The sequence below is a fragment of the Lotus japonicus genome, chromosome 4, assembly GCF_012489685.1.
Source record: "Lotus japonicus ecotype B-129 chromosome 4, LjGifu_v1.2".
In the NCBI taxonomy this organism is placed as follows: domain Eukaryota; kingdom Viridiplantae; phylum Streptophyta; class Magnoliopsida; order Fabales; family Fabaceae; genus Lotus; species Lotus japonicus.
The window spans coordinates 14,601,475-14,629,180 of NC_080044.1; the positions used below are offsets into that span (position 1 = coordinate 14,601,475).

Consider the following 27,706-nt stretch of genomic DNA (forward strand, 5'->3'; position numbering starts at 1 on the left):
AAGAAATAAAAGGAAAGTTCGTCCACCACATAAACCGTTGTGTTTTATTATATACAAGTAACACATCTAGGTACAAGTGAAGATTATTTGGCTTATTTATAAACACATTCCAACTTCATCAAGTGACATTAAGAAAATGTAACATTATTTTATAACCTATGATGCATGGCTACGGAAGCAGGTTCCTGGAGACCATATCTGGACATATTTGGGGAATGAAAATACTTTGCAAAGCTTGGAAACCTGTTGTACAGGCATTACGCTTCTTTTGTTTTCAGCTTTCAACTGTGCCCTTCTCAGCTTGTTTAGAATCTTATCCATCGATGATGATCTCTTCTTTTCCAGTTTCATCTGTGCCAAGAAACATGATCATCATCAGGAAAGACATTATCACTTATTTGATATCAATCAGGAGACATAAACACAAAATTTCAATACGAGAATATCATGTGAAACTTCAACACATGAGGATAATGTTGATACTAATTTGTTTTAGGCTCAAAACTGTCATGGTGTGAGAAACGTAAGACAAATGATGATGAATACGAAAAATAAACCTCTAGTTTCCGTATTGCAGCTTCGGCTTTTGCTTTCTGCAAATTCTCCCAGGCAATGATTTTAGCCTCCTCTCTCTGTAACCTGCGCCAGAGCAGAAGTTCATGAATAAATGCATAACTAAAAGCATCATATTACATATGTCTTATGCTCTCTGAATGAATATTGGAGATATTCAAATGTCTAGCTAATGATAATCTAAGGAACTGAAAATCTAAGCCTTAAATTTTCGGATTCATTTGAAGCCTCAATTTTGATCTATATTAGGAAATTGTTCTGCTGCAACCCCAAGTCAAGGAACCAAAGGGACTGTTCAAATATCGGTTGGCACCAATATAAACGGATATTAGTACTCACTTTGAGGTTAAAGTGAACATAAGTTTTCTTATGAATTGAGATGAAAAACCGTTCACATTGCACTCAACTGGTATCATATTCCAAATCACATTTAATTTGAGAAAAATATAATATTTAGTATTTATGCAAACATACTTGGAATTGTCTAAGGTTGACTCTTCAATATCCCAACATGTAACTTGAGCTTCAGCACTATTCTCTCTTGAGTCTGTGCTGTGTAGTGAGTCTTTTTTGGTCAATTTGGTTGAATGCCTCTTGGACCCCCTCACAACAGTAGCTTGACAATCAACCTGCACATCCCTGACTTCTAACTTGGGAGAATGGCAAGCTTGTTGATCCATGACTGAATTGGTAGAAGATTTTCGAGATGAATGTGAGTCATTCTCACTTTCTTCAGGGCTCATTTGGGTGCCTTTATCGCATCTTGCGGAAAGAGACATCAGGGTTTCCTCATTCTTCAATACATCATGCTTCTCATCTGTAAATTAAAATAACAGAATGTATTCAACATGTTGAAGTGAACATATAATACTATGAGCATGTTTGGAAAACCTTCTACAATTGATTTTAAAGTCAAAATCAATTATGTGAAGAAATTAACGTGAGTAGCTTCTGCTGATCCAGACATGTTATATATAAAAGCTCTAGTGAGTGATGACTGATGACCCTCTTATCCTATGATTAAGGGGAGAAAAAACAGATAACATAGTCAAACACTTTCACTGATTTTCCTCCTCCTAGTCCTAGATGAACCAAGGCCAAAGTTACATTGCCAAATCAAAGTAGTGAATGATTAAACAACATAGATATGCAAAAATTCACTCATTCTTTGATGAATAAATTTGTCTTGTTGGGCAATATTGTTCTGAATCTAACACAGTGGCGGTGCGCATTAATTATCCCCTGTAATCTAGTCACACATGCTGTTAGAATCAGTTTCGTATGCTATAATCAAATATTGATGACAAACAAAGAGTATCTTATACATGTGTACACATGGAATATGCAATATAGTTTTTTATGACATATTTGGATCAGCTTCTCAAATCAATTCTAAAACTCATAAGTTATTCGTAAAAGTTTGTCTCCAGAATTAATTTCGACTTCAGAATTAATCCTAGAAGAATTTTCAAATATGCGTGCCTGAATACCTGTAGAGAGAGGAGATGGTGGCAGTTGAGAACACATGGGTACAGTGGAGGTTGATGAATGCACAGGACCAGCATATTGCATTCCAACATTGTCAATGTCACACCCATAAACAGAAACACCATCATCAACATCATGTCCATGAGGGTCATAATAATGGTGGACAGAAACAGCAACCGGTGCCAGCACTCCAGTGGAGAAAGGGGACCCCACCATCAAGTTCCTCACAACAAAGCCTTGGCGATGTTGGATTCCAGGTGAGTAGAAGTTAGCCGCCACCACTCCAGGAGGAGGAGGAGGCACAATTGGGCCGCTTATAGATTTTGGCCGCCGCTGAAGCTGAGAACGTGAGCTTCTTCTTCTGCTCTCAGCTGCTGAAACTGGACTACAAATCCACCTCTCAGCTTCATCCCATTTAGAAGGCATTGTTCTTCCTCCACCAATGAAATTGAAGGGTGTTAGCCCAGACATGGTGTGTCTTCTGCTGAAGTTGTTAAGCTTTGAATTTGATACTCTCTCTGAGCTCCACCCCTTTTGATTCTGATGATCTCTGGTTCTTTCCCTGTAATATGGTGCACCTGGGCTTGGGAAACTGCCATGGTTATGGGAAGAGGAAGAAGATGAGGTGTTCTTCATGTCACTGCTGAGTGAGTTAGAGAGTTCCATTTGGTTGCAGAGGTACTATACTACTACTCTTTTTCTTTCCCTGTTTCTACTTTTACTACTTGAGCAGTTGAGCTTGAGGTTGATGTTTCGGTGGTACTTAAATCTGATCAGATTCCTTGTGCCCAAAAAGGAACCACATTAAAATTTGACCGGTCATGCTTCATGAATAATAAAGGTTACACCAATGCAAAAGAGACTGATAACTAACTGGGAGTTGTGCAATGAATTAATATATAATTGTAACAACTAAGCTTGAAACTAGAAAAGTGATTGAACTAGTCAAAGCACTCTAGAGAAAGCGTTGATGGAAGAGGAACGACGTACTCCCGATTGTAAAAGGTTGAGGAAGAAGGTGACATTATTGCTAAATAATTAGGATGTGCTTATAGCAAAGTCATTATTAATTTAATAAGTTCATAAAAATAAATTAAAAATTGATACAAGTGTTTATTCATAAATTGATCCAAAATATTTTACTTATATTTTTTTTATCATATAAATTACAAAATCTCAACATAATACTATTATATAAGAGAATTTTAACAGTTACTCATACACATTTTTGCGATAAATAAAAATTATGTTTCATTCACTCTATCACTTTATTTTCTTTTTTATTTTCTATGTATGTTTTCTATTTTCTATATTAATCATATCACATCGCATATTTTTTCTTCTTCCTATTTCTCTTCTTTTCACTTTGTATCAGAACGTTAAGACAACCTTTATCTTTGTGCAGTGGCTCTGAGGGATAATCGGTTTGGAGTAACGTTTTGTGGTTGGATGAACATTCCTAGAATGTGGACATTGTGAGGGTAGACATGTCACGTTAGTCAAATAAGCATTTGGTTAGGGAGAGAGCGGACAATTCATTGTGGGTGGAAAATAGAGCATGTATATATACCATTTTATTAGCATACGACAAACACTTACAATAACCCTACAAACTACAACAGGGTTTATATAAAAAACTTTAACCCCTACAACATCTCTTGTATCTGCAGTAAAAATTGTTGGTGATTTTAGTATAATCAATGGATTTTAATAGTAATGTGATTTATTATAGGCCGATGCGATTATGCGTTAAGCTCGGAAATGAGTTAGGGTAGTGCGGAGTGCACGCTTGTTGAGCCAACGCATAATTGACTGCGATTAGATTGCGGGTTCCAAGGGGCCTGGCTGAAATTTTTCGAAAAATAATTCTGTTTTATTAACCGTTTTTCGGTTTCTGAAACAAACTCTTTTATAAGGAGTCATTTGGCCTCAGTTTTGAATACAGAAAACAGAAACTATAATTTCTCTCTACATTCCTGATATGTTCTCTATTGCCAGAAGCAGATTGTTCTTCAAGAATTATCCCAACAAGGATTTCGTGAACCCAGACAAAAATAGGGTCGAAATACTTTATTCGGAAAGTGTACGAACACAATTCTTCGAAGTTTTTCCAGGATTATCATACCCAAATTTCTAACAAAAATGGTGTATAGTGTATACAAATATGTTTGTGGAAAATAAATAATGTGTTAGGAAGAAGGAAGCGGTTGGGAAAGGGACGTGGAGATGAGGTATGAAACATTTTGATTATTTAGAGTTCCAAGACACCACCCACCTTTGCACTTGTCATGTCGTGTGTAAATTCCAAATGCCTTCACATGCAGTGGGCCGCAGAGGCAGTTCGGACATGGTTAAACAAAACAATTTGATGGGAGGAGCATGGTCTTGATAAAAAAAAAAAATTGTCAAAGTAAAAAAATTAATAAGTTTTCATTTATATAATTTTCAAATAAGCTCACATCAACATTATATATGTGAAAATTAAAAATTTTGAAGGAGGGGGATGGTCTTTATTTTTTAATGAATGAATTTAAATTGATATAATTATTAATTACATGTAGAATTTAAATTTAATTACTATTAGATAAGATTCTTTGAGTTTCATCTTCAAGGACTAATTACAACATTTTCTAAAAGAAGGGGGAATAATACTAATTTTAATTGTTTATCGAAATTGCAATGAGCTCCCCTCTATTACACAATAAAACACTAACTACTCTTACTTTATTGAGCATATTGCACTAATCTACTATGAAGTATATTATCATTGTATTAACATCTCCTAAGATTTATTATTATAACACTCGACACTTCTCTGTCCTTCTAAATTATATATGAATGATGAGGTCTTTACATTTTGCAAACTAGAGAAGAGATTAGTGCAATAATGACAAATTTCAAGAGAGATGAATGTAATATTTACCCCTTTTTTTCTACCTTTTGTGGAGTCATCACTCATATGAAAACTTATAAATGTCTCTTCTCATAAATGATTTTTTTTTAATTTGAACTTGTGTCCACCTTGAGGGCTAACTTAACTACTACTAGACCCCGAACACTTTATTGGTCTATACATTGTTTATATGTTCTTGTTGTAATCTTTTCAAACCAATATATACTCTAAATGAGGTTATTATTTTTGAGTAAGATATAACCACTATAGACGACGGACGATAGAACTCTCTGGTTGGAGTTGTTTTTAAATTATTTTTTTACCTAAAAAGTAATAGGCCAATGAGACAATTTTCTTGATTAAAAAGTGATTTTATCTGTTTTAACTGTTAATTATTTTGATAAAAAATTGATTTTTAATCATTGAAATAAAATAAAATAAATATCGGGTGATTGATTTAAGTACATATTCAAATAAGTTCAAGTATTATGAATGGAAAACTGTTCAAAAAAAAGGTATTATGACTGGAAAACACTCTAGTTGAGATATTCCTACTTCAAATATAATTGTCTTTCTGAAGAATAATTGTGTGCTAAAAAATAAATAAAAATGTATACAAGTTTTTTTTTTTTTTTTTTTTTTTTTTTATATCAGAAGGGAGCTAATAGCCAAAAGAATCAGGAAAAAGAAAAGAAACAAAAGTAAACTAACACAAAGCTACACGACTAAGCACTCTAAAAAAAGACACCCCTAAGTCCCTAACATTACTCATAAGAAACTGATCTAATTAATCTAGTAGAAGGACAAAGTGAGACTACTAAAGGATGGTCCTCGAGCACCCAACTTCTCAAAAGTATATATGAAGTTATGAACCACAAAAATTAACATTCTATCATGATGTCCCAAATTAACGTTGAAAATGTATGCTTCATCGAAGGCTCATTTGTTTGGCAAATAACATATTTGAAGTTTTTCTCCCTAGCAACCTTGAAGCCTAGCTTCAAATATATATAGCCAGCAACTCCATTTTCAAGATCCATAGAAGCTCATACACCAATTCCCATTCGAGTCACAAATGCAGCTACTGAAACCCTCTCCCTGAGAACAACTCCTCATGAAGTTACTCATCCATATTAATAGAACTCTTCTGAAGTGAATTTAATTTTCAGTAAAAAAAACTACAATAAATCCATTATTAAACCAAAAGTAGTTAATTTTCATTAACTTTTTAAACAAGTTCATGTTCTTTTTTTTATAAAAGAAATAAGAGTAATTAGATTAGATGATACTCGAATATAATGATGTTTCGGAAAAATGTACTAAATGCAGAAAATGAACTGACACAAAGATCCTGGTTGTATTTAGTTAGACCAAAAAAGATTGGTTTCTCTATTGAGTGATTCCATTTGTCGGCAAAGGTGGGTTCCAGCTTCAGTATCCAATTAATTTCATCCAACAAATCCATATGTTGTCAATTATAGGGAGGCCATAACATTTTAGACGGTGAGTGAATTAATTGAGTTTATTAACAGTTATTAAGTAAAATCTAACATTTAGAATTGAGTTTATTATTCTATAAAATTATTAAGCAACGAACTACTTTACTTATAGTGATGTAAAATTTAAAATTTTCTACATAAAAGATAATTATATATATAGACAAAAATTTAAAATATAATGATTTAATTTTTATATTCTAACTTGAAGCTCAAACCAAACTAAAATGATTTTAATCGAATTGGTTTGGTTAATTAGGATTTGTTGGAAAAAAAGTTTGAAAATCAAACCAAACCAATTTAATTTTACCGGTCTGAATTCTATTTTACTCAAAACTCGAAGCAATCTGTTTCATGATTACCCCTATTTTAGATGTTGGAGGAAATGAATTAATGATCCTTCTTCCTCATAGTTGAGATGATGAGGTGACCATCTCCATGTACTGTTTGTGGAAAAGGTTTATATAGAATCCCTTATGCTAAGGATGGCCCTGATATAAAGGTTGGCAAGCAGGGCATTTTGCTTGGAAATGATGGTAAACATTCACTTTAATGTATCTTGTTTGGAGGTGAATTAACTCTTGTTTGGAAATTTTAGATTTGGTATCAAAGAACAAGTTTCATTTTATCATTTGGTTTCCTTGCCTTCAGTCATTCAGTGTCTTCTTAATTGATTGAGCTTTGACTCAAATTGAATCAATGTATATTGTTTCTGGTAGGTTGTCAATGTTATGGTTAGTCTTGGGTAATAATTGGGAAGTACTTTCAGGGACAAGTTCGCCACCATCTCTTAAATCTTCCAAACATAGTTGGTTTTCCTTTTCTATTTTGGAGATGGTTATGGAAACTACTTTGAAGATGTTGGCTTTTTCTACTATGTTGGCGTTGGGCCATCTGCTGCAGACAAGCCCAAGAGGATGACTAAGAAGCCAGCTTGGTTAAAGAATTTTATTTAAAAGGCTTCTACTGTTTGACAAAAATAAAGGCTTCTACTAAATGAGCCAACATTTAACTTTCTCTATTTATATAGATTGAGCAATTTGTTGGGCTTTCTCTATTTGAGAATTGATATGAAGGAATAAACTATTATTATCTGAGAATTAATTAATGAGAAAAATGAGCTTTGCTATCTTTTTTTTTTGTGTTTTCTTTATTCCATTTTCTTTGAGCTATACTAGTGTTTTGGTTGGGAGGTTCTCTTTACCAAATAGGTGCCTTCACTAACAATGACTGCACCTTCTGTTACAGAACAACCATTGTTTGGGACCATTGACGACAAGCTCACTTCGTTGATTTAGCGGTAGGACTTACGAAATTTGATAAATGAAGGTTTCACCTCAATCCTTCGGAATCTGTCTCAAAAGCTGTTTGTCCTCATAGATCAAGCGCTACAACAACCTGGAAACCTAGCCATATGTTGAACTTCGCTAGAGTGATCTATTAGAGTTGACCCATCAAATAGAATGAGGCCATGTGTCTATGGAGTGGTGGTGTATCAGAGTTGTCTCTGCCCATACCGCGCTCTATGTCCACCACATACTGGTGGTAGGAGGCCAGTAAATGCACTGTGATCTGCTTGTAGGTAGCCTCATCGATCATGTCCTACTACTCTCTCCCAACCGATAGTCCTAAGGAAAGGACATAGGTCATCAACGATGTCCAAACACTTCAGCTCTGTCTAATCGAAGTGTTTGGTGCGGTGAAGTAAGTAGGACTGCAGCTCCTGGAAATAGACTTGAAACTATTTCAACACTTCTCTAATCTACATTTGCATAGATGGAATAAGTGGCTACTGCTCTATCCTGTTTGTAAACTATTTGAAAATAGGGAAACATAGAAAAAGTTTGAGATTTGGGATAGAGAAGGGCCATAATAGTGCTTAACTAGCCACGAGCGAGGTCACGTTTAAGCACATGCATGTTGAGCATTGCTACGCCCTTGCTCAATTGAGCCTTCTTATGTCTGTAATGGGCATCATCATGCCAATCATTTAGCATGGACATGGTCATGCGCGAGCAACCTGACAATTCGAATTCCTACTTCCAATTTTCACTTGAATAACTCCTAACAACCTATAATGTATTGATAACTAAAATATGAAGCATGAAATGAAGTTAGGACATGTAAAACTTTCTAGAAATAATGTAGGAATGAAGCCCGAAAAGATGTAGATTCAAATGAGTATGGAAGGAAGTTGAGAGTATTAAGGGGAGGTTGAAGAAGATTTCTGCAGGAATGGGGTGTACAATGCTTGTTCCACTCTCCCACATTTTATAGGTACTCCTGTGCTGACAAAGGATGCACGACTATGATACTTTTTTATTCTTTTTAGGCTTAATTGCATTTTTCGTCCCTGATATTTGACCTTTGTGCAATTTGAATCCCCTTTGTTTAAAACGAGCGATTTTAGTCCACGAACTTTCAAATTGTGCGAATTGAGTCCTACTGTTAGTCTCCGTTAAATTCCAAACAGAATATTCTTATATAGATTCTTTTTTTTTTGCTAATTACACCACCAAAGATGACACATCACCTTTTCAAAAAAAAAAAAGATGATACATCACTAAATAAACTAAAGAAAAAAAAAATGAAATTCTACATAAACTATTTTTTTTTTCAATTTTTAATCATTGAACGTCAAAAAAAAAATCTAATGTATCTTCTATCATCTGCATCCCACCATCTTCATTATCTTTCTTCGACCATTTTCACCAAAATCCAAAAAAGCCGTGATCATAAGCAGAAAGGACGAAGGATTGTGAGTGTTTCATTCAACCAATCGAGCCTTGAATGAAGATAAAAACCTATTTCATTTGCTTCAGATCTTTCTTCGATTCACAAAAACTGATTGCTTTAATTTATTTCAACTTCCTATTGATTCTGATTTCTTTTTTGTTCTCGCAATTCCCTTTCCTGTGGTCATTGTTATTCAAGTTGGCGCAATTGTTTCAGATCTGGGTTCTTCGAATACAAAAGACAAATGGCCCCCATCTTTCTTCTTCTTTCAGATCTGGGTTCTTACAACCACTCTCCAGACGAAATAGGGGTAAAAAGGAGTGAGAATGGGGTAAAACCGTAAAAAGGAAAGGATCTTGGACGCACAGCAAGGAGAGCGACTTATTATTTATGGAAATAGGTTTTTGGTGTTATTGGGATGAAGATGAAGATGGAGATGAAGATGGAGATGGTGGTTGATGTCAGATTTTTTTTTCTCTTTCTGGATTTTTTTTTCCTAGATTTGGGCGAAGGAAGGGGAAAAGTTGATTTTTGTTTCTGGAATTTCTATAACTTGTTGTTTTGTTGTTACTTCTGAAACTTATTTCCAGATCTTTTTGGTGTTGATTTATTGGATATGAAGATGGAGAGTGATTAGAGATTAAAGATTTGATTAAATTAAAAATAAAAAAATTATGATTATTTTATTTTTTAGAATTTTAATTAATTTTATTTTGTATTACGTGGAGTCCAGGTGGCATCTGAGTGGTTAAATGTGTCAGAGCCACGTCATTAATGAGCGCCACGTATGTAACTTCTGTTTCAATTGAACGGTAGACTAACGGCAGGATCCAATTGACACAAATTGAAAGTCTGTGGACTAAAATCGCTCGTTTTAAACAAAGGGGATTCAAATTGCACAAAGGTCAAACATCAGGGATGAAAACTGCAATTAAGCCTTCTTTTTATAAATTTTTTAAACTGACCGCAACCATGTCTTTAAGAGATACAGTCAGACTAAAACAAATAAAATTACCATTGCCATGAGAATAGTGTCATTGTGTATGAGACAGTGATGATTAGAATACATAAAAATGAAAAACTAAACATGAAGATAAAAACTAGAAAGCAAATAAAAGGATATAAAGCTCTCAATCTTTTAAACTTGAGAGCTTCAATGCATCAACTTCATATTAGGCTCATTTGGAGGAGCTTGTCTGCTTCGCTCACGAAACAACTCATTCCATTATCAGTAACTTCACATGTGTCCATGGCACCCTCATTTCCCACACTTGTGTTGTTGTGCTGCACAAGGTTAAATCCAGTTGAGTCTGAAGGATTCTTGGGTTCAAATACTTTTATCTCCTCATCCCCAGCTTGAATGTCATCATCCCTTGACACACATTGATATGTGCATCATCAGTGTTCAGGAAGGGCCACCCTAATATGATTAGAGCATTTGCATCCTCTTCTATGTCTAGTACTGCGAAGTCTACTATGAATTGTCTACTCCTATCAAGACATCCTTTGTATGTTCATTTAGGACATGTAATGGACTGCCTGCTAAAGCGAGAGGTCTAACTTTGGCGTTCTCCACCAGTCGTTTCCACTTGCAGACTCCTTTCAGTAGTAGTATCTCTTTCCTCTTCAGGCGACACTTCCACTTCTAACATGCTTCTATCTGGTCCACTTAAGTGTGATTCTTTTTCCTTTCTCTTGCTCTTGACTTTTGTTGGGATGAACATGTATCGATGCTTTTTGAGAGAGTATGGTGGCTATGTTGGTGATCTGAGTCTCCAATGCTTTGGTTCATGTTCTAAATTAAGAGATCCTTCAAGCTTGGCCTCCTCTCCTCGTGCCTTTGGCCCTGATTTTGCATATGAGGGGACCTATAGGTGCTTTGTGTAGGAACTCTTTGTTTACTACTCCATGAGAGATTGTGGTGGTTCCTCCATCCATGATTGTAGGTGCTAGTATATTGGTCTCCTTGTCTATTGCCATGTGTACCTACAAAACAAGGCTCAACAACAGGTTCATGAATATGAATATCGGTTTGTCATTTACTATTGAGTGACCTTTCTCCCCACTCTTGTCCCAGACAAGTGTGGGAGGTACTCCCCGACCCGGCATCATATTAGCTTAACCAGCTGTCAGATCCTCGTTCCATTTAGTGATGGCACCAAACTTGGTATCTAAGGCTAAACTAGCCTCATTCTAGTAAACTACCGCATGCTTCTTCAAAATTTGTTTATCAGCAGAGGGTGCAACACTGCAACCTAACACTGGTTGGAAGCCAAACCCCATGGTCACTGACTTAATCACTATATCATTTGAGAACCTAATAAATCACTCTAAATGTAACTCCCGAACTTAAAGCCCAAAAGGCACCCTTAATCCTATATAAAGAAACTAAGATAATAGAGTTAAGACATATTCACTCTAACACTACTCCTTGTCAATATGTCTCTAACTTTGGAGTTTAATTTTGAAAAGAACAAAATGCATACTTAAACTTTTATTTTTTAATTACTAAAAAGTGAAACTAATGGAATATTCTAGAAAATAAAATAGTAAAAGGCTAGCTAATGGATAAAAAGTCCTTATCCAGATAGGCAAATATCAGAAGCCAATTGAACTTGTTGTTTTGATATTGCACTGGTTCACAAATCAGACTGTCATACGTGGGTGAGCTTACAACATACGCCCGCATATATATGATCTAATACCACAATTAATTAAGATGTGTCTGTCACACTCACTCATCACTACCAGCCACAGTTCACCCCTTTGATCATCATTGTCCTTAAATTATTATTCTTTGCTTTATAGTATTTTCTTATTTCTAAAATTGAAAATCGACATACTATTAAAAATACTTTTTATTCTCTCTTACTACCTTTTCTGCAACTGAAATATTAATTGTTAAAATATTATAACATACTAGAGATATTCTAGCTCATGTTAACTCAGTTGGTAAGGACAAACCACTTCTTACTTTCTTTAAAGAATTGTGTGTTTAATCCTTAAATATCTATATGAACAACCTATGATCACGAATGCATGCATTGACCCGTGATGACAACCGAAGCTCAAGCGAGAGTCGACAAACTTTTGTTAAAAAAAAGCATATAAAAGAAATGCAATTTCAAACCACCAATTGAATTGACTTTGACATGTACTGATATTTGTAGGGGCTGCAACTTCAAACCACCAATTCTAGTGATCTGATTTTTTCTACCTTATCAGAAATGTCATAAATTGTCAAAATCTGAACCTCTTAATTCTAATAATATTCAGAAAATTATAAATGAAAATTTTGTTTGTGAAGAAATTGTCTTTTATTTTTGTCCACTTCTATATCTTCATGGTTTCAAATATCAAAACTATAATTATGTTCTGAAAAACATGCCCACCACAAACTCAAACTCACAATTGAGCTGATTTCCCAAGCTTGTTCTGCTTCTGCTGCAACCATGGCTTTGTGCTACAACTCTCTCAATCCCTCAACAGCAGCTTTCTCCAGAACCAATTTCTCAGTTCCTTCCAACAAAGACCATTCACTGGAAACTTCACCTTTTCTCAGCTATGTCCATCGCTTGGGAAGAACAAGAAACAGAGCAACAAAGCAGGGGAAGAAGGTGACCCATGTCAAAGCTGCAGTGGCAGAGCGTGAGGCTCCACCAGCTGCATCATCACCGCAGAAGAAGAAGCAGCTGAGGGTGCTTGTGGCAGGTGGTGGGATTGGTGGGTTGGTTTTTGCTTTGGCTGCAAAGAAGAAGGGGTTTGAGGTTGTGGTGTTTGAGAAGGATTTGAGTGCTGTGAGAGGGGAAGGACAGTACAGGGGTCCAATTCAGATACAGAGTAATGCTTTGGCTGCTTTGGAAGCTATTGATCCTGATGTTGCTGATGAAGTTATGAGGCTTGGTTGCATCACTGGTGATAGAATCAATGGGCTTGTGGATGGGGTTTCTGGTTCTTGGTAAATTAAATGTTCATAATCATCTGTATTTAAGTGTGGTTATTATCTTCTTGTTTTCACCTTAGAAGTATGATAGATATTAATATTCATACTGACTGGTTTGATTTATGTTAAAGAGCAGAAGAACTGAAATTTTGAGGATTTATCAACATTGGGGTGGGTACTGCATGATGTCTATTGGATTATTGATTTTTATTTATTTAAGATCTTTAATTTCATAGTAATTTGAGATTTTGGATTATCTTGTTCCAACTTAGAATAACCATGGTTATTTGGTTGGCTTCTTTAGGTCTATATGTAGCCCTTAAGTGTGAACATTTATAGCATGTCTCGGTCAGTTTTTTTTATTTCCTCAGAATCAATTCTGACACGCAGAAGGTCTCTCCATGATTGATTTGGGCTTTAGAATCAATTGTAGAAGGCTTTCCAAACATGCACTCAGATGGGTTTTGATAGATACTGTCGGTTAATAGTTAGTTAGTTAGTGGGTTAGTGACTGAGAGGGAAGGGTGTCTAGTCATTTGTGATAGTTCGGGGCGTTTAGGCATGGAGATGCTTGGCAGATCCTCAAAGTTCTGCTATTGTGTTCTGAAATCAAGAGGAATTTCCCTATTTTCAGCAATATCAATATCTATCAGTTTTGATAATTATATGATATATAGTTTTCCTCTTCAGACAACATCTGAAAATATGTGTTGGAGGAGCACTCAGCCTAAGGACTACTCTAGGTTTATGAGGGGAGTACCTTAAATTCTTAGATTAGTTCTGCCTCATAGACCGTCAAAAAACTAATTGGTTTGTTTCAACTATGTAGTATGTTCGTAACATGACATCTATACCCATTTTCAGCAACTTTAGGACAGATGGTGTTTGATACTTGACAGTATACTATTGGTTGGTTAGAAACTTTTGGCAAAACTGAAAATTTAAAGCCTAACTGCGGGACATGAATAGTCGGATTATTTATAGTTGCCAATGTATGCAAATTTTGATGTTTATCATTGTTTGTGTCGGTGGCCCTAGATTCCTAGCTAAAAATATATTAATGTCCTGTTTGCCAATAAGATTGATTACACTTGATAAATACATTTTTCATCTGTAATGTTGACAAAGCTCAAGGGTTCAATAGGATATACTGTGGAGCTAAACATATAGTTACTTCTAGCAATTATGCAAAGGAGAGTTCTGTTAATGTAAATCCTCAAACAACAATCTCTTTTTCTTTATTACACTCAAACAACAATCTCTTTTCCTTAATATCAATTCAAAAGATATTTTCTTCAGTATCCTTTATCAAATTTCAACATCTGGTACAATGGATTGATATGTGGTCGGTCATCAGGTATGTCAAGTTTGATACATTCACTCCTGCAGTGGAACGTGGGCTTCCAGTCACAAGAGTTATTAGTCGAATGGTTTTACAAGGGATCCTTGCTCGTGCAGTTGGGGATGATATCATTATGAATGCCAGTAACGTTGTTAGTTTTGTGGATGATGGAAACAAGGTAATTAGAGAAAGCTTTTATTTTGAAGATTCTCCCCCTATTGATATCAATTAAAACATGCATTTTCTGAAGCTTTATTTCGTTATTCTTAAATATACATTTGCAAATTAATGTGATTAAATATTGTTTACTTTACAGTTTACCTTTACTTGTCTTCTAATCCAGCATTCCACAATTTCAGGTAACAGTTGAGCTTGAGAATGGTGAGAAATACGAAGGAGATCTATTGGTTGGGGCAGATGGTATATGGTCCAAGGTCTTAATTCCCATCCTATTCATCAGCAATTAGTTTTTCTGATAAGAGAGTAAATCTCAAACTTAGCATAATGAGCACAGATGAGATCATGTGTGTTTGACTTGTTTTTCCATTGTGAAATGATTAACTCTTTTTTTCATTCTATTTCTAGGAAATCCATATAATAAAAAATTCGGCACTTAATCTTATTTTGTTCTTTGCTGAATAGGTGAGAAAACAGTTATTTGGGCTAACAGAAGCTGTTTACTCTGGCTATACTTGTTATACTGGTATTGCAGATTTTGTGCCTGCTGACATTGAATCTGTTGGGTATGTTGGCTTGCATTCCTATTAATCAATTTTATCTGACTGTATTCTCAATAATTCTATGATCTTACTCGAACTTCTTTGCTCAAGGTACCGAGTATTCTTGGGACACAAACAATACTTTGTATCATCAGATGTTGGGGGCGGAAAAATGCAATGGTATGCTTTTTACAACGAACCTGCTGGTGGTGCTGATGATGCCAATGGTATGCTTCTTTATGTGTATGAGATTTGGCTCCTTATAAGCGCACACTCTGTAAATGTTAAGTTCTCCATCGTAAACTTTATATGTGGAAAAGCAGAAAACAAGGTAGAGAGCGATGCTCATGGCATCGTCATCTCAGCGTTTAAGGGCACATATTTTGAGAATAGTTAACGATAGCATGTTAAAATACAGAGATGCACCTAAATACCACTCAAGTCCATTCTATACTGGACTCCATTTCTTCATTGATTTCTGAATCTATTCCATCTTCCTTGAAATGCAGTAGAATGGACTCCCGATTTCTATTAAATGGTATTAATATGACGATTGCTATACAGATTGACTAGGTACTATAACAGTAATATTAGCATTGGAAACATAGAAATTGGACAATATTGAAAAATACTGAAAGTGTATCTTTACTTTTTATCGTTTTCAAAGAGAGAAAAAGTTAAATCACAAAATTAATTTCTTAATTCTTTCTACGGAGCAGGAAAAAAGAAAAGGTTACTTAGTATATTTGAGGGCTGGTGTGACAACGCACTAGATCTGATACTCGCCACGGAAGAAGAGGCAATTCTGCGACGGGACATATATGACAAGATACCTACATTGAAATGGGGAAAGGGTCGTGTGACTTTGCTTGGTGATTCTGTCCATGCCATGCAGCCAAATCTGGGCCAAGGAGGATGCATGGCCATTGAGGTATAATATTCTTTTATCTGGTATTTTCCCATCACCCTCTCTCGACAAAAGATAACATTATTAGCTACAGTAACACATCACTTTATTTTTAATTAAAAAAACATAGATTCATAGAGAAAAAAAGAAAAAGTATTTAACAGAAAATATTGTGCAGGAAAAATTTCAACAGAAGACTAACTCTTGTATGTACATCGCTAAAAGCTAAATAGATTAATAATAAGGTAGTAGATTATTATTCTTTGATTAGACTCAGCGACTTTGATGTATTTAGACCAAATACATATTCAGTTATCTCTTTGATTTTCTGGACTTCCATATTACAGACTTTTTCCTTTTCCAGTGGCTTTGTTTTCTTGAAGTTTTTAATTCTTTTCCTTGAAAGGCTGTTGAGATAAACAACTTTATCTCCATGTCACTGTTTGATATACGCAGAGCTCACTGAAACATTTCAAAATCAAAATATTTCCTATTTACAAAGAAGGGGACTGCTACTCAATCAAAAACTGCAACAGAGACAAAAAAAAACCCTTTCTTACTTGCTTATTTTATCATTACAGGACAGTTATCAACTTGCATCGGAGTTGGACAATGCATGGGAACAAAGTATTAGATCAGGGTCACCAATTGAAATTGATTCATCCCTAAGGAGGTAATGTACCATTTGCTTTTCAACCATGGTCCAGTAGTTACTCTTTCATCATTTTTAAATCAGCTGGTTCAACAGTAAATCTCTTTGGTGACTATTGGTTCCTTTCTCTCTCTTTTTTCATCCCTTTCCCATGATTTCTTCCAGCTACGAGAGAGAAAGAAGACTACGAGTCGCCATTATTCATGGAATGGCTAGAATGGCAGCTCTGATGGCTTCTACCTACAAGGCATATCTGGGTGTTGGTCTTGGCCCTTTAGAGGTAGCAACCTAAATCTTTCAAATAATAGTATGAAGAATATAGTGAAGTTGTCTCTTCAAATAGATATTCTTTAATTTCTTTCCTTCCTTTGCAGTTTTTGACAAAGTTTCGCATACCACATCCTGGAAGAGTTGGAGGAAGGTTTTTCGTTGACATTTTTATGCCGTATATGTTGGACTGGATTTTAGGTGGAAATAGGTAATGATGGGAGCCAACTATATTTTGCTTGAAGACTTACACTATTAATTATTGAAATTGATATCTGGAGGTTCACTTACTCTAGTCCTCTCATTCAACATGCATGCTAGAAAGCTGAGCCAATAGGCAAAAAAAAAATTGATGAGAAGTCCAAGAAACTGATGATATTGAAAACAATGTTCAGTTTTTACCTTACTGTCAACAAGACAGAAATATTTTGCATAATAAAATGTAAACTTCTGCAATTGGATTACTTACAACACGAAACACAACTACACTTCTGCAGCTCCAAACTTGAAGGAAGACCGCTAAGTTGCAGGCTCTCAGACAAAGTACGTTGCTCAGTTATAGTTTACCTTTGTACTTCGCTGCTGAGAAGAAATTGTACCTTGTAATTTATATGGTTATGTCTATTAGATTTGTTATGATCTGGATGCTAATAGGGATTGGTTTATATATGAAGGCAAATGACCAGTTACGCAGATGGTTCGAAGATGATGATGCACTTGAGAGTGCTATTAATGGAGAGTATGTTTAAACTTTAAATATTGATTATGGCCTTTTACTTATTTCTTACCATATATGTATATCAAATAATTTTATGTTCATCCTTCTTGTTTGAATTATAGGTGGACTTTATTACCATGTGGGGATGAAACAGGTCATTCAGAACCCATACGTATAAGTCAAAATGAGATGAAACCCTGCATAATCGGGTATGCCTACAGTTGTACCTACTTACATTGTGGTGATATAATAGTTCTTAAGTTTTACCTATTATGCAAGAGATAATAAAGAGGAATATGTTGGGAAATGATTTACTATTTAAAGTATTCAATTTCTTTATATTCTTACAGTAACAGATTTTGAATGTGCCATTTGAAACATGAGCAATGATTTTACTTTTTGTTCACCAATTAGTGTGCGTTGTTCCATTCTTAATTATCTCACAATATATACACACATATATATATATATATATATTAATTTCGGTTCATTTTCTGATATGTTTTTTATAATTGCAGGAGTGAGCTGCAAGGCACTTCAGTTACAATACCTTCGCCCCAGGTAGCACATTTCATCATGACCTGAATTTAACATGTTTCCACGCGTATTGTTCTTCAACATCTTGCAACAGGACTAATAGTTTATCTTTTTAAGGTTTCTCCAATGCATGCTCGAATTAACTACAAGGACGGTGGCTTCTTCTTGATTGATTTGCGAAGTGAACATGGAACATGGATCTCTGAGTAAGTAAAGTAAATAGAAAGTACCATATTATAAACTCTTGAAAAATGAATGTAATATCATTCTTATTGTGTTTTCAGCATTGAAGGAAAGCGGTACCGGGTACCTCCTAATTACCCTGCTCGTATCCATCCATCTGATGTTCTTGAGTTCGGTTCTAGAAAGGTGATAGTCAATCCCTTATAAATGTCCTAAAATCTAGTTGCAATTTTCATGTTTGACACTTGCTTATTCTAGAAACGTATATTAGGTGTTTGCATGCCATATGACAAATGTACCAATACCAGTTTTCATGGTTGGCATTTGCTTTCCATGAATAGGTTTGCAGTTTGATCATTAATTTTTGTTTGATTTCCTATTACCAGTACTTGGAAGGTTCAATCTCAGATTACTATTGTTACTCTATCCCTTTCTCACACTTAATATCAACAGTTACTTATACTTAAATGCAGAAAAACTATGCAAGTGACATTTTCCTGCTCATTTATCTTGAGATAAATGCTTCTGTTCATCCACTGACATATAATCATTTTATGCATATCAATTACATTGTCCTTGCCTGAAAAAAATGCAGCTTTATTTTAAATGCTGCATTACTTATGATGTCTGATCATGAGTTATTTGCAGGTTTCATTTCGTGTTAAGGTGACAAGAACAGCTCCAAGAGTCTCTGAGGAAGAAAGGACAAAGATTTTGCAGGGAGTATGATTGATTTTGTTCAGTTACAAATTGTACGTTACAGAAAATTTATACAACACACGTTTGCAGTTGGAGCACAATCTGCATTCCTTCAGGGAAGTGTACTATAAATTGATTGTGTATAAATTGATTATTACCATAGTCCATAGGCAGTAGGCACTCCATTCAACACTTGTGTTATGACATGTTTTAGACATAGAGGCATTTATATCATGGCTTGTACTATAAGCTTACACATGCTTAATGTTGAGTCATGAGTGGAGTTACCATAGTACATAGTGCCTGGCTTTGAAATTTTCATACTTTTAATTGTGATGTACAAAAAGGACATGTTTACCTATTAATATAAGGAGCAATTTCAATTGTCTTCCTTTCAAAAATAAAATTTCAACTGTCTACAATCTCTTTCTATCTCTTCTTGTGTTGGATCCGTGCTCTGTTTAAGGGAAAGGCTTAGCAAAGTTAAAATCTGTAACTGATCCTTATTCTTGATCCTCGCATGTTGTAAATTGAAACAAGTCTTTTAGGAAGAATCCAAGGAAGTAAGGAAAGGGGATGTGGAATTCTTGCTAAAGTGTGCTAAATTGTCACTCTGCTACTGGTGCATTTGGATACTCAACTTACTTAATGCATGTTAATAAGCGTTTATTTATAGAGAAACATACTTGAAGGTCAAGTGCTTGAAGGTCAAGAAGGCAGGTTTTGGGATGATTGCTCGTGATTTTGAAGGTCAAGTGCTTGCTGCAGCATGCTCAACTCCGGTGGAGATGTTGTCTCCTCTTGTGGCTGAAGTGCTTACTTTGCGTTGGTCTCTTGTTTTGGCTACAGAGCTTGGTTTCCGTCGACTTTGTTTGGAGACTGATTGTCTTCAACTCTTTACCGGTTGGAAGCACCCCATGGGAGGAGTTTCTTATGTGGCGTCCATTCTTGCTGATTGTTTTGCTCTAGTTTCACATTTTGATGTTCTTGATTTTACTTTCGTAAGCCGTTCAGGCAATTGTGTGAAAGACTATTTCGCCAAGTTGTCTTTTTCTGTTGGGAACTTTGTTTGGGTGGAAGAATCTCCTTCCGAGGCTAATCCACTCTTGGACCGTGATCTTTCTTTGATTTAATCTAATAAATCCACGAATGCTTAAAAAAAACATACTTGAAAAACTTATCAAAATACGCTCCAAAGAGGTTACTTATATGTATGTATAAACACTTATTCATAGGCTAAGTTTATTACAATAAGTTGAAGAAAACTTGTAAATTTGTCATAAATTATTACTATAAGCTTAATCAAACATTTGTGTAACTTTTTAAACGCATATACTATAAGATAAGTTCAAATAAACTTTTTGTAAGACACCCTAAAAGAGTTAGAGTCATTATATGACCTGAAAAGATATGTGCAATTTAAGCCAAGTGGGTTTTTGCAACCTCCATGGTTTATAACAATTCATGATGATTATTTCTAAGGGTTGTTTTGACTATTATTCAAGAACACTTGAAACATTCACTTTGTGACAGTATTTAACTCAACAATACTTTGTGGCGGTTAAAAACTGTCACAAAGTAGTATGTCTAAAGGATGTCTTAAGAAAGTAGATGTCTATCAATACTTTCATGTTCAAAAGAAACATGCCAGTAGCCCAAAGAAGAAAAACATGCCATGAATTCATTTGGTACCATTAAGTTGAAGAAATTGACATATAATAAGCAGAGCACAACATAGTTGTAATTTTTATTCCTGAGATGGAGAAATTGAACCAAGAGGTTTTTGCAGCCTCAATATAACTATAACAATTTAACAACTCATGATGGAGTGACTGTTTCTAAGTGTTGTTTGGACATAACTCAATCAAAACAAAACAAGAAACATGCCATTAATTCGTTTGGTGCCATTTACCAATTCTCAAGGATTATTGTCACTAGCTAGCACGGACGCTAATTTTGGTCCTACAATAATGCACTTTGAAGAAATTGACATATAATAAGCAGAGCATAACATAGTTGAAAATTTTGGCAGGCTTGTCTTAATATTAACAAGATTAGTCACCATCTACAATTTCAACTGCTCCCTCTAGCTGTTTATTGTTAATTAGAGTCCATGCCATGCCGATATTGTCTCCTCTTGCATAAACACAAACCGAAGAACAACACAAATCTTCGAACTTGAAATGTCAATCGACAGATTAATCAAGTCTTTACAACCATGACCTACATGTTGGATTGAAATCACTGGTATACTTTTCTCATTTTCCAAATGAAAAAAATGATATGAATTGCTAACACAATCTTATTATGTTGACCAAAATAATGTTGCAAATTAAAATTATAAGAAAGGAGACAAAAATAAGACAAGTTTCCCACACTAGACACACATGACAAAGACAAGTTTGACATAGCAATTCACAACCACCGTCCATGGCATTCCATCACATCACTGACATCAATCACCCCTTGATCAATGGCTGTGATGAGAATAGTAGGGGGTTGCAGATGAATCACGTGGACCCAAGTGTGGGTTCCCTGTTGGTTAAGATCTCGTGTTTGTGATAGGAAGCCCATAGACACAGAAGACAGAAACGATGGAAGATCTGAAGGCCCATACCGAATAATACATGGTGAGTTATTATATAGTCATGGATATTAAATGCAGGTGGTGGCACCTGGAAGAAGGGATGATGTTGATGCGGTGGAACGTGAAGGCGATTTTAACGGTCGGGGTTCAGGATTAAGACTTAAGAGTCATCATGCATATGCAAATGCAAATGCAGGGATGAGTAACCCTTAGCTAAGTAGTAGCATTTATTGATTGCTTTTGGATTTGCCTATTTTAATTACTTGTGTTCTATACAAACTGTAGGGCTCTCATTAAGTGATAAACCACATAATTAGGCAGATGTTTTCTCCAAACTTTGGAGGTAAGATCAGTGGTGAGCATACGGGTCCGGCTCCTTTAAAGTAATGATTTTCATTCCTAGACAGCTCCATATTAAACTTTTGAGTTATTGTTGGGTTATGTAACAAAACGGGCTAATGTGTGATTGTTTCCACATTGGGCCAAGAGATTAAGAACATAAGTTTAAGCACAAAATTTTAAGATAATGAGTTAGTGGATCCTTACGGTTAAACAACAATCTCAATAGCTTCAATTAAAAGGTAAGAGTCATATGAATGATTTCATATTATTATTTCTAACACGTGTCTTGACGTAAGAGCTCATTTGAGCTTGCCCGTGTGGGCTTGAAGTGTGGAAAATGCCAGACTCAACTACTATGTGCTTTGATTCATTTTTATTAGAAGATTTGAGCGTGACAATGATCGAACTCCAGACTGCTTGATTATAGAGACTCTGATACCATATCAAACAATCAATTATTCAAAAAAATTAGGCTATTAGATAACAAAAAAATTAGTAAACCACGCTACAGTAAAAACACCCCTGGACACCGATATTTGTGGCGGTTTTAAACCGTCACAAAATTGTGAAACTGCAAACAAATGCATTTTTTTCAAGGTTGCAACTTTGTGGTGGTCTTAAACCGCCACAAAAATTGGTGTCTGGACACCTTTTGGTGGTCCAGGAATCACCACTGATTAGATAAAGGTCATATTAATGGTTGTGGAATTTCTTTGCGTTTTCATTTGCATAATTGAACTCCACATGATACGACTCAACTTAAAGGTGTTTATAGCTGAACCAATCTGATTAAAACCGAAAAACTGATAAAAAAGCCCGATAACTGAATGGACCGAAAAAAAAAAACTATTTTTTATTGGCAGTTCCCTCACCAAATCCTAAATACATGACACTATACCGAGACTTTAGCAGTTCCCTCACACACTTTCACAATCTATTTCCACCACCAACTCTCTCACAAGAGTATCAAGCACATGCGAAAGACCTAGTAGAATTTCCATGGCCTCCAAACCGAATATTTCCAAATATATATAATTTTATTCATACATATATCATATATTCATACTTAAATATATACATTATATAACTTTATGCTATATATTTTTATATGTTTTAGTTATTTCATGAATTATGTAGTTGCAAAATCAAAAGATTTTGGTGCTTTGCTTGAGACACATGCAAATGTAATTATGTGTTCGTGTCTTCTATTTAAATACTAGTTTTTTTTACCTTAATATGAATCACTTTAGGCATTACTGAATTGATATAACGTTGACATATACTATAATAATGTATTTATTGTGTCTTTAAAAAAAAGAAATCCAATCCAATTCAATCCAAACTGCTAAAAGTTGGAGTATGAAGTGACACCTTAAAAAAAATGAAAAATTAATTGGACAATGAAGTGACAAAATCACAAATGTTGAATCAAATGGATTTTTCCGGAAAAATTGAACCAACCCCAACTATGAACACTCCAATCAACTTCATTTTTTTTTTATAAGTCATGTAATATATATTGATGTGAAGTATAAGGTATACTGCCCAATATACAAAGAATGTGAAAATACAAAGAAATACATCCATGAAGGTGAACTTCAAGTGGATTATGATTTTATTTTAATCATCCACATTACCTAGCAAATTTTACCACACATCAAAATTTTGAGGGGTGAAGATCGTATGCAATTTTATGATAAAATTGTAAACGTTATTGACCCGTTAGCCTACGATGTAACAATTCTATAATAATGGTACATTACTGAAGAAGTACTTAGTTAGATTCAAAAATATTTGAAATTGGAATCCTTTTCCCCCGGATCATTCCCACGCTCCTATCACATGAGCACCTGCGCAAAAGACAAATACAATTCCCATCTGTTTACACACAAGCAAAAACAATAATAAAATTTCATATTCATTTCTCATTATCCCAACCTGATAATTGATTCTGAGAAGATGCTAAGAAACTATCAAAAACAAAGATAGCAAACACCCCCTCATGCATCTTGTTTAATTTAGTGGTACGGAAATTGGGTTGATCTTTCCCCAACTTAATCATGGGGTCCCTGATCTCTTTCCTCAGTACCTTCCAATCTTCATTTCAAAATAAACATTTGGCTCTCTCTCTCTCTGGCTATGTCTTTTCCCTGCCTAAATCTGGATACACCTTGCAAAGTGTATCCACCTTTCTCAACCAAATTAGACACCAACACATGTATCCCATTTCTGTCTCTTAAAAGCTAAACGCCCAAAACCTTTGCACATCCTTTTTCAAATTCCAAAGAAAATTGATTCCAAAACAAAACAAGAATATTTATTTATATTACTGTATAGTCCTTTGTCAATTCTTTTTCCATCACAGAAAGAAGTTGCACCACTTTTTACCCACACATTGCCATTTTGTTTTCTCATCCCTACTTTCATTCACACCATTTTGATTTCACATTTGTTCCATTCTGATAGTAACCAGAGGTTATTGAAGCTTATATAGACCAAATTACATATCTATGAAATAAAACCTTAAAAAATGGTATAATAACAATTGTTTTTTTTTTTTTTATGAATATGAATAGGAGGATGATTATGAACATTGAACACTAAGCAATTATCTATATATTTTGTGCACTTGGTTTCATGTTACAATACAATTTCCCAGTTCTCCTTACCAAAGAGTGCAGGGTACAAACACCAATGTCATCAGGATAATGTTTTTTCCCCCTCAATTCTATTGCTGATAAAAATAAATGAAAAAAAAAAAATTACAAATGCAATTCAATTTCCCATTGTATCATGACCGGGAAACCGATTCTGCCAGTTTCTCAATCCTCTGGACCAGTTCAGGTGACAGCTTCATAGGCGGTCGTCGTTCTTTCTCCGGTAATCGAAAATCGAATCCCAAAGCATCCGAAACCTCTTCGGAGCTCCACCCGGATTTTCGAAGCGAATCCGAAAACCGATCCACTTTCAATAACATAGCATCCAACACTGCTTGATTATCCAACATTACCATATCACCTTCAAAAAAGCCCGAACCCGAAACCTCCACCATTTCGGATATATCCGATTCGCTCCACCCACCTTCTCTCAAAACCGACCCGATTCCGCCGACATAATCCTCCACCCACTTCGGCAGCTCCCACCGCCGCACATCGAAGAATTTCTCCGGCGACTCCGACTCCGTCACCGACGATGAAGAAAATCTCCGGCGACGATCAACGGCGGCGTCACTCCAAAACTCCACCCATCTCGGCGTCCTCCCTCCGGCGTCGAGGCTCCGCCGTTGGAACCCGGAGGCGGAGCAAACGGAGGTTGTTTTTGTTTTCTCAGCGACGGATCTCTGCTTCTTGAGAACAAGAGGACCCGGTTCCGATTCGGAGCCCCGAAACGGTGACTCACGGTCGAAGAAATCTGAGAGGTCGAAACCGCAGCAGAACACGCGGCTTTCGTCGACGAAGAAGATGGGGTTTCCGGCGAGGGAAGGGTTGCAGGGAATGTAGCAGTGGTTGAAGATTGGGATCAAGAGGGGTGCTCTCTTCAACGCGTTCCTCGCGACCCGTAAAGCCTTTTCGGGTTCAGCGGGTCTCGGACCCCAGCACCGTGCCCAGAGCGCGTTTCTCGCGATTTGGAACGAAATCGCCGCGATTGGGAGGTCCAGTGATGCCCGGAGGTGGAGGCGCGCGCCTCCGGCGGCGCGCCAGTTGGGGAATCCGGCGCCGACGGGTAAACCGGCGGCGAGAATGGCTCGGAGGTCAGGTGGGAAGACGAAGCCGAACTCGGCCTCGGCGCGGGCGAATTCGGCGTCGGAGAGACCCGGTTGGACCTCTATGCCGGAGGTGCGGAGGTGGGTTATGACTTTGTCGGCGAGAGGTGAGAAGGAGAGAAGGCCGTTGCGTACGGTGGTGGCGGCGGCGGAAACGGTGGCGGCTCGGGCTGAGAGTCTTCTTAGACCGGCAATGTGAGCCTGGTTCAGACCGGTCATTCGGCGGTCCACGTCGACCATGATTAATGAGTTAGTTTGTGTTTGGTTTGAAATTTGAAAAGAGAAGAAGTGAGAAGAGAAGAACGTTAGAGGCGGTGAAGTACTTTTGAATGGTTGAAGGACTTTGCCATGAAGAGTAAGGTAAGGTTGCTTATTTATAGGACCTAAAAATAGGACCTATGTTGGAGCTTTGCTATTACTTTCTTTTTGTTTCACTTTCCCCATGTTGCTCCTCTCCCTTTTAGTCAACATTATAGTTGTAAATTGCATTTAACATGAAGATGATGATGGGTGATAGCTGTTTGGGCCACAACAAATTTTGGGTTAAATTAGTTTAGTTTTAGAATTATGGTAACTTAACTCAAAAACTTTGTCTACAATTATTTAGTAGTATTTTGAATCTTAGTTTGCATTCATGTACTTTTAAGGATTGAAGATTGTATTAAGTGAATAAATCTCTTAATAAATTATTTTTTATACACTTAAACTCTCGACTAAATGTTTAAGGAGTTCAACTATCTACCAACTTTACTTGTTAGGCTACATTATCAATAGGTTGTTTTACACTACAAAAGCTAACATGGGGTGCAATTAATATTCGCTTTTTAATTAATTCACTGAGTTTTTTTTTTGTCTATTCCATTATTTCTATTGATGTTATGTGAGCTTGTGCTTCTGGATAATTGGAAATGCATGATATCAAATATGTCAGTGGCCCAAAAACAATCATGGATTTGTTTGGCAGAGGAGTATAATTAAAAGCTAAGCACTCAATCATAATAGTACATTGTTTTTTTGAAATGATAATAGTACATTGTTGTGTTACTACAGTTACCTAGATCTTCATAATTTGAATTTCTTTCCGCATATGTTTCAAGAAGCAGGCCAGACGTAAATGGAAATAATCATTAGTCATCAACAATCGGCTTAAAGATATGTATCTCAAATAGAAGACAAGGTTAATTCTTTCATTAATTTGTCTTTCCATATCAAGTAAATATATTTCCACTAATGATGAAATTACAAGCAAATCTGGTAATTTTAACTTCACTGTACTTATAATTAGGTTGGTGTTCCTTTCACGAGCTAGGGGCCTCTTCTCCTTAATTACTCCTCCACCCCTTTAATTAAAAGCATATATGAGATGTTACTATCAATGTAATGCATGGTTCACCCTAACAGGTTAACAAAGCATATGCATTCAGGACAGGAATTAGGAAGAAGCACCTCCCCCATCACTCATACCCTTTTTTTTTGGTCAATTCACTCATACCCTTTAGAGAACGGCATTTCTAAGGTTATTTGGGCCTACATTTATATCAAACTTTCCATGAATAAAAAATAACAAAAAAAAGTTTGGTGCCCAAAAAAAAAAGAGAACGAGAGATAAAGCCAAAAAAACATGCCGTAAGACTATATACAATGGTTTTAAGATTCAACACTCTTTTTTTTTTTTCACTTTTTAGTTTTTACACTCCACATCATTTTCTCTCTCTTCCACCTTATAATTCAACACACATTCAACTTTAACTCACTACAATGTTTAATAAAATTCAACACCCTACCCCACCACTTTTATTTATATATTCTTATTTTCTTTTATGTTTTTATTTTTGTGATTATATATTAATAACAATTATCG

At 35.7% G+C, this 27,706-nt stretch overlaps 3 protein-coding genes across 3 annotated transcripts; 1 reads left to right on the forward strand and 2 right to left on the reverse strand.

The window, feature by feature from the left end:
* Positions 1–21: 21 nt before the first annotated feature.
* On the reverse strand, positions 22–3,060 carry LOC130716106 (uncharacterized). The gene is made up of 4 exons (XM_057566297.1): positions 2,064–3,060; positions 1,048–1,390; positions 558–639; positions 22–351 (listed from the first exon to the last, which is right to left on the reverse strand). Exons 1-4 carry the CDS (start codon positions 2,725–2,727, stop codon positions 157–159), a joined length of 1,284 nt encoding a protein of 427 aa, XP_057422280.1. The 5' UTR covers positions 2,728–3,060; the 3' UTR covers positions 22–156.
* Positions 3,061–12,524: 9,464 nt separating this feature from the next.
* On the forward strand, positions 12,525–19,536 carry LOC130716185 (zeaxanthin epoxidase, chloroplastic-like). Its single transcript, XM_057566390.1, has 16 exons — positions 12,525–13,144; positions 14,487–14,649; positions 14,831–14,905; positions 15,114–15,214; positions 15,302–15,417; positions 15,910–16,121; positions 16,679–16,770; positions 16,915–17,029; positions 17,124–17,227; positions 17,514–17,559; positions 17,691–17,755; positions 17,857–17,943; positions 18,253–18,295; positions 18,389–18,477; positions 18,556–18,640; positions 19,103–19,536. The coding sequence occupies exons 1-16, from the start codon at positions 12,639–12,641 to the stop codon at positions 19,181–19,183; spliced, it is 1,980 nt and encodes a 659-aa protein (XP_057422373.1). The 5' UTR covers positions 12,525–12,638; the 3' UTR covers positions 19,184–19,536.
* Positions 19,537–24,675: 5,139 nt separating this feature from the next.
* LOC130716186 (uncharacterized) lies at positions 24,676–26,278 on the reverse strand. Its single transcript, XM_057566391.1, has one exon. The coding sequence runs from the start codon at positions 26,083–26,085 to the stop codon at positions 24,874–24,876; it is 1,212 nt and encodes a 403-aa protein (XP_057422374.1). The 5' UTR covers positions 26,086–26,278; the 3' UTR covers positions 24,676–24,873.
* Positions 26,279–27,706: the final 1,428 nt, after the last annotated feature.

Excerpts from the sequence above, each read along its gene's own strand:
- LOC130716186 (XM_057566391.1), bottom strand. The coding sequence starts at position 26,085 with ATGGTCGACGTGGACCGCCGAATGACCGGTCTGAACCAGGCTCACATT.
- LOC130716106 (XM_057566297.1), bottom strand. The coding sequence starts at position 2,727 with ATGGAACTCTCTAACTCACTCAGCAGTGACATGAAGAACACCTCATCT. Across the intron at positions 1,391-2,063 it reads ACCATCTCCTCTCTCTACAG|ATGAGAAGCATGATGTATTG; the intron begins GTATTCAGGCAC and ends TTTAATTTACAG. Across the intron at positions 352-557 it reads CTGCAATACGGAAACTAGAG|ATGAAACTGGAAAAGAAGAG; the intron begins GTTTATTTTTCG and ends TTCTTGGCACAG.
- LOC130716185 (XM_057566390.1), top strand. The coding sequence starts at position 12,639 with ATGGCTTTGTGCTACAACTCTCTCAATCCCTCAACAGCAGCTTTCTCC. Across the intron at positions 13,145-14,486 it reads GATGGGGTTTCTGGTTCTTG|GTATGTCAAGTTTGATACAT; the intron begins GTAAATTAAATG and ends GTCGGTCATCAG. Across the intron at positions 15,418-15,909 it reads TGGTGCTGATGATGCCAATG|GAAAAAAGAAAAGGTTACTT; the intron begins GTATGCTTCTTT and ends TCTACGGAGCAG.